The following is a 7705-nucleotide window of genomic DNA, read 5'->3' as shown; positions in this document are numbered from 1 at the left end:
AGTAATCCCAGACAGTGACGTGTCAATAAATCCATGCAACTACATTACAAACAACAGTCGCCCTGATGTTTGGAGCCCTAGCTGCTACTTTAGTTGATCCAAGTCGCCTTGACATATTTTTCATTCGTCATTTCTTTAAGAAGAAACAAGCCTCTACAAAGTTTCCTGCTGACTGACTGCGTTACACAATTTATGTGCTTGAAAACTCTCAATCTGCATTTTTTTATGGTTACTCTCCCATATCTGATCTAAAGTGAGTCCTCACAAAGCTGCTACACATGAACGCCTTACTTCCAGCCTAAAGGAGGTAAATATTTTAACTCTGCAGTAAAGACACATTTTGGGTGGAGTATAATAATCATTTGTATTTAATATAGGATTTTTTATTGACCACACACAAATTAATTCCCACAAACCTGATTTAAACACACACACACACACAAACATGTCTATACTACCAACAGTGGACTATCACTCTACTCCAACAAAGCGAGGACCTCTGAGTCATAAAAAAACTAACTCAAATGGAATACAAAATGTCTTTTCCCACAATACTTCATCTTAACAACGTATCAAAGACACTAAATCTCATCACGATACAAATCATCCACGTGTGATTATCAACCCAAGAGAAATAACAGTTACAAAACAGAAAGAAAAAACTCTTATTTTGAACACAAATGCAATCAAATGGAGTCCAGATGTTGTTAAAAAGGGGCTCCAACATTTATGTTGACATTTTAAATCATTAGCTTGCAGTTTTTTTTCCATATGAATAAAACAAGTTCATGGAACCAGAGTCTGAAGCCCGGCGGCGTTGTCTTTATGAATGAGTTGTTTTCCAATAGAGCGGTTTAAATGTGTGAGGGGAGAATTGAAGATTCAGGGAATTTGAAATGTGCATATCTATATGCATATTCTAGCACTTACAGGCAGTGATAGAAAGTCTTCTGTACAATTTTAAAACACAACCATCTATTTGATGCTACTTTATACTATATCCATTAACTTTTACTCCCATACATTTATTAAACACATGTTCATTACAATATACTATAATATTATATCACTTTGAATGGAACCATTGTGCAGAACTTTTGATACTTAAACTACATTTAGCTGATAATACTTGTGTGCTTTTACTTTACTAGCAAAGTGTTATCCTTTAGTCGACACACTTCAACGTTGATATCTTTGCTCTTAGCACACGTCCGAGAGTAACCTCTTCTTCACTCCTGAATCTGCTCCTCTAAAATGGTTCAGAGCTTATTACACTTATTGCTATTGTAGTCTTTTGACACATCACCTGTTGCCATATTTGGAGGGGGCTACATCCCTACCATGCTGTTATCTTCCCATCTTCTACTCCCTTTGATGCCCCACTTATCACCCCTGCATTGTAAGTAGTTCTGCGCTTGGGTAAGGAATGAGCTTTTTCTGCTTTGGTTTCTGCTTTACTCACCCAGGATGCTGCCTCAGTAGAATCCATGCATCAAATCCATCCTGTAAACACTGCATTAAATATTGATCATGGTACCATGCACAACTTTTTGTTTTGTTTTTGCTGCGCTCGGCTTAATGTGCACCGCGCGAGGTTTTCTGCTAATGAGACAGTTGAAGTGCTGCAAGTCATCTTCAGCACGAAAGATTTGATCAAAGCTTAAAGATTACAGATTTATTATTGAAATGAGTGGTGCATGAGAGGGTCAAAGAGAAGAATTTCATTTTAATGATCACTGAGGAATAAATAAAGAGGAGGAGTCATCATACATGTTATACATATATTTCCTGGCTTATTAGAATGGACCACACGCAGTGTAGAACAAAATAGCTTGAAGTGAAAGAAGTACATACATAAGCTGTCCAAAAATTAATTTCCAGGAAAGATTTGTGTTGGAGGCATCAGTAGGGAACCATAAATGCAGGACTGCAAGTCGGATCACAAGTTGCAGAACTTCTTTCTGTGGAGAATCTGTTGAGCAAGTTGTTTGACACCATAAAACATAAAGGGCAGTGCAGTTAATAAAGCCTTACCTGTTATGCATCTGAAACAAACCATTTAGCTCTCTCACACACACACACACACACACACACACACACACAGGACGTTGTTAACATAAGGACTACATATTTAAAGGCTCCAATAACAGAAGCTCATATGTTGTGTGAAGTATCATGTAGGTAAATTAATAACCTTTTGACAATAACTTTTGTTTTCCTGTGTGCATGTAAAGAGGGGGCCTCTTACACTTACACTATGGTGTCATTTAACATTTATTTTAAATAATACAATAAATATACTACAAACGAACATTGGCTTTGTAGAGTTACAAGTTCATCATTTTCTCTCCACTTCACAATTGTGGACATGACCTTTTTATTCACCTGTAGCATCGTAAATGTACCCGGATGAATAAAACGTGGACTGGAGATCATGTCACTCTACAAAATTATAACAGCAAGAGAAAAAAACTTTACAATTTCATGCATACAGATAAGTTTTAATGCTTCAAAAGACATACAAGAGTGGATGGCCACAGTAAACTTGAATTTATTGACATAAAAAACAATATAACTTCTATCCTTTTATCCTTACACAGGTTTGACAAAGACTGTGAAAAACAAACAAACACACAGACAAACGGAAATCTACAAAATAAAAGGAAACAAAAAAACAATGGCAGCATCTCTGCTGGTTCTGGAAATTTACAAAAATGTTTGTTTCTCCTTTTTTTTTTTGAGAGAGAGAGAAAAGTGTTAAATTTGGGGTGTACTGCATCACAGAGGGAAATAAAAGCCAAAGATCTACAAGCATGTTGAGTTCTCTTAACAGACATGGTTCAAGTCACATATTTGAAGATGGTCAAAACAAATGTATGTATGAAGGGCTGTAAAACAACAAAGTGATGGATACTAGTGGTCATAAGCAGAGAGTGCATAGTTTAAACAAAGAGCATAATTACAAAAGGGGGAAGTAGTAGACCAACCAGCATTCTCATCTGGTGACCTGCTACTGCTGCGGTTAAACCAAGACAAATACTTTTCAAGTTGTTTCCCATACAACAAAAAACAACAGAAAGACGTGCCACCTCGGCCCCTTAAAGCTAAATACCTGAAAACCTTTGGTGGAAGCGTTTCGGGTTTACCAAACAAAACGTATCCCTCAACATGTCCGCTTCTCAACTCCACCAGTGTGATGGGATTCAGATGATCCAACACCAAGAGCTTCAGCGCAATGATATGCAAAGCCAACAGCAACCATCTTAAGTTTTCCTCTCCTTACTCCCCAACACGTGCACAGGTTTGTGGTCCGCTGAAGCAGGAGATAACAACACGGCGCCATGCTGCACTGATCTGGGAGTGGACGTGTCGAGTAAACGGCATGCAAACACCACCGCTGGAAGAGAATTTAGGTAAATGGATGCGGCAAAGATCCACCTGCGTCGGATGTGGTGGTTAAGAGTCAAAGGAGGGGGGGGGGGGGCTGCTGGTGACGGAAGATTATCACCACACATTTCCTTTCATTCAAACACAAATAAGAAAAACACATAGCACCACAGAAGAGAGAAAATAGCACCTAGGATTGGATTTCTTTGTGTTTTCATTGAACTGTGACATCATCTCCCATTGCATAGTCAGACAGATGTGTATTAGAAGAAAACAATAGAAGCTGTTTATTAAGTTAATAATATTACCACCAAGCTGGGTGTTCTGTTCAGAGGGCACAAAAGGAGGAATGTATTTAGTTTTTGCTGTTGTTCACAGAATATCACAGAGCTTGTTTTCGTCTTTTATTTCCATTCTGTTCTTAAATTACAACAAGGTGTGCTCCACAACAAGACAGGACTTCCCAATTAGTTGCTTTTTTTGAGTTTTTGTCAATTTACAAGTCGAATTTCCTCACTTTTGATATATTTCTACAATGTTTAAGATGTTATCCCTGTATCCGTCGTCTCCTACCTCACAATTATTAAAGTCACATGCATGTTTTGAAGCCAGAAGCGATAAACATTACCAGGGAAAAAAAATATACAGAATGTACTTACAAACATAACAATTATTTATATATATTTATATATATATATATATATATATATATGATCCATTCCGAGGGAATGGGGAGAGAATTATGCACAAACAAAGCTCCCGTAGTGAATGAGCAAACAAACAAGTGGAAAAAAGCCAGAGCGATGAAGGGAAACATGAGATCAGATCTTAAGAGAAGAAAAGAGCCACATCAGATGGAGTCCGTGGCAAATACTGCGAGCGTCTGGACCGGCTGCAGCTCTCAGGGTCGCCTTCGTTGTTTGGGTAAAGTCTAAATGGAGGGTGATGGCATGGAGCTAGGGTTGATTATGCAGGAGGCAGGATCTGACATCCAGTTTCAAAACTTGCATGTGATGAGAAGGCATACTGAGGTTTCAAGGTTATTTCGTTTTCCTCTATTCCTAAAAGAATTTCACTGTATTCTCAACTTGATTTCATTTTACTCATACTTGTTGCTTTATGGAAGAAAAAAAAAGTTACTTTTTTACAAATAGAATTCTCCTATTCTTTTTCAATTGTTTTTTTTTTCTGAGAAAACAAATATATGCTTTTTTTTTTCTTCTTCTCCATTTGTTCAGGAAACAGTCTTAGCCGATGAAGCAGACGGGGCCCACTTCAAATCCAAACTTCTGCGTGGAGCCGCCAAAATCGTTAAACATAATGTCCACAAATGGCACCTGTTCCACCTTTGGCGTGTTGATCTCAAGTACCGTCTTTTCATAACCCTTTTTCAACTGTGGAGGAGAAGAAGACACAGCGGGGGGGGGAGAGTTAGTGTGTGTGTGAGGATATTCTTCAGACACATCACACACCTCTGCGGGGCTCTTATTGACTGAGCCACTTCAAAAGACAACAGAAACATGATTTTCTGGCAGCGTTCATCAAAGGAACCCCCTCCTACTGCTTACACATGCATACACCTCTTTGACTTACCGCGCAGCCATCGACCACGGCGCGGATGTAGGGGTTGTTATCGTAAGACATCTCCTCATCGTTGGAGCCCAGGAAGCGGATGGCCTTGTCGTAGTTGTCCTGATCCTGGCTGTGCCAGGCCACCGACTGGTAGCAGTTGTATGTCATGTTCTGTCTGGCTGCCGCGCTCAGCAGGCGCATGAAAGTCATCTGGACCACGCTGATGGGGTTGCCCTCGGCATCCACGTAGGAGAGCTGCAAAGAGGACCACAGATGGAGTTGAATATGGAAAACGTTAACACAAAGAGAAGGGACCAGGAGGAATCCTATAAAGATTCACTCAACACACCTTCCTGTCTGCGCTGCGCACTGTTTGTGTCTCTTGAGAGTCATTTTTTGATTAAATTTATGACTAGTAATCTGTATTCTGTTTTACTGCAGTGTTTGGATTTATAGGACGTGTTTCTTATTGACAACAGTGTTAGAAAAAAGAGGTGTCATCCAAGGATACAGAGTTAGTGTACGACCGTGCTCTGAGGGAGCGCAGGCAAAACTCACTGGGCAGCATATTGAGCTGGTCATTAAGGGAGGAGCTTAATATAATTCAACTGTTTTATTATGGTCAACAAATCCCATGAAAAGATAACAACAACAACAACAACAACAACAACAACAACGTGTCAGTTTGTCTTTCAATACTTTCCACCTTACCTGCCTGTGTGTGTGTGTGTGTGTGTGTGTGTGTGTGTGTGTGTGTGTGTGTGTGTGTGTGTGTGTGTGTGTGTGTGTGTGTGTGGCACTTTGAACACATTCATTCCTGTTGAGGATGTTAATCTTCAAAAGCAGGTTGCAAATATAATATAAGAGAAGATACAACTTTATTGATCTGCACTTCAGTTCTTGCAGCAGGACAGAATACAGAGAAGTGTCGAGAGGAACTTCAAGAACTAAAATGAGGTAGATTAACTAAAATAGGAATAGAATAAATATAGAAACTATACACGAGCATCTTGAGACAAATTACATGGTAGAGTGCATACAAAAATAAATAATATATATATATATATATATATATAGTATAGCATAATGCTAATGCATAAGGCTAATTTCCTTTAACAGCTGTATTCTGTAGTTTTTAACAAACATAATTCAGAAGGTGCACATGTCGGGGACTATTTTCACCTGCGGATTAACGCACATTTAGTGCCCTATTGAGTATTTCCAACAGACTGGTGCTGTACTCCGGGGTATAAAGGGTTGACCTGAAGTAAACTCCAGTGCCCGTGTTTATTGGAATTACGTCATTTGTTGGTTTTTGGTCTTTTTATGGGGATTTGTTGACAATACAAAATATTGAAAGTTAAATAATGTGCCAATATGTGTAAATGTCTCCAGGGTGAAGATAAGCGTGGCACAGAATCCATATTTCTTCAACAATGGTGATGAAAGTATAAAGACGTGCAGACGCTGTACTGATATGCAATACTTCACTTGCAACAAAAACAAGCCATCATAGTACAAAGAGCAGAACTAAAGAACTAAATGTTGATTTTGTAATTATGTAAATTATATAATATGAGCAAATTATGGAAGGTACATACTAATGTAATTGGAAAAATGTTGCAGTAATGATGCTAATTGCCTAGAATCAACCTAGAATCTGACATGTTACAGAAAACAAATTCCATTAAGCTGATTACAGCCCTACGCAATCCCGCCTGATAAGATGGCAGATCTGGAACCAGTCACGGTTCAGTTTAATGTCCGTATGTGACTATCTACATACCAACCGTCAGGAATCCATTAGATCCACAGTCGCTTCGTCTTTCAGATAACAAGGACTGAGAGTCGAGCACATGCAGCATTCACACCATGCAGGCAGAGCAGCAAACCTTCTGTGAGTCTGGATGTGGACTTTCTCGACTGGTTGTTCTCACACACACACACACACACACACACACACACACACACACACGCACACACGCATGCACAAACCCAGAATACCGACACTCAAACTTGACATTAACAGAGAGATAAAATGGTTTTCTCTTATTTGTGCACAAATGAATGAGATAATTAATCACAAGATTTAAACAATGAAGACTTTGTTCTGCAACATGTCCGTGAGCGTCGGCATTGTGGCTCAACAAAGTGTGCTGATGTAGTCATGCTCAGAGTGGCCGGGGAGTCCCGTGCATTTGTCTTTCACCCCCCCCCCCCTTCCCACAGCGCCCCGCGCAGCGTGTGGATCCAGCCCGACATCGCCAGAGTAACATTACCTCTTTATCATCACAGGCGCAAGCCAACAGTGACTGAATACCCAGAAGCCCCTGGGCGGTGACTGAGTGCCTGACCTGTCTGACTCAGAGCTACTCCGCCGGATCTAAGTAGTGTTTAAGAGAGAGAGAGCTGAATGGCTGCAGCAGAGAGGGAATGACACTAATCCCCCCCCCCCCCCTTGTGGAGGGTAGATGATCTGCTGAGGTATGAACTTGTTGGGATCTACGACTACTAGAAGTGTTCAGTGATGATGAGTGTTTTTATGAATATTGCTTCTTGAGTCATGGGTCGAGGCACACAGTCACGACGAGATGCTCTCTAAATGTAGCAGAGGTGTGGCAGAGTCCATTTAAAACAGTGAAACGGCGGTGCATTGTTTTCCATTTCTTAAGCTCCATGAGATGCCAAATGCATTGCTTCACCGCACGTTTTACGCTCCACAAACCTCTTCTCCATTTCCTTGTAA

At 40.0% G+C, this 7705-nt stretch overlaps 1 protein-coding gene across 1 annotated transcript in view; it reads right to left on the bottom strand.

Moving 5' to 3' along the window:
• Positions 1-2480: 2480 nt before the first annotated feature.
• col5a1 (procollagen, type V, alpha 1) overlaps positions 2481-7705 on the bottom strand; it is a 74435-nt gene continuing 69210 nt past the window's right edge. Inside the window, 2 exon segments of the mRNA XM_029444122.1 lie at positions 2481-4781; positions 4981-5214. Coding sequence (XP_029299982.1) covers positions 4635-4781; positions 4981-5214 — 381 coding nt within the window. The 3' untranslated portion in view covers positions 2481-4634.

This window comes from Cottoperca gobio, chromosome 12, assembly GCF_900634415.1.
Source record: "Cottoperca gobio chromosome 12, fCotGob3.1, whole genome shotgun sequence".
NCBI lineage: Eukaryota > Metazoa > Chordata > Actinopteri > Perciformes > Bovichtidae > Cottoperca > Cottoperca gobio.
The sequence above is the reverse complement of the archived record's forward strand: the minus strand, read 5'-3'. Positions and strand labels throughout refer to the sequence as shown.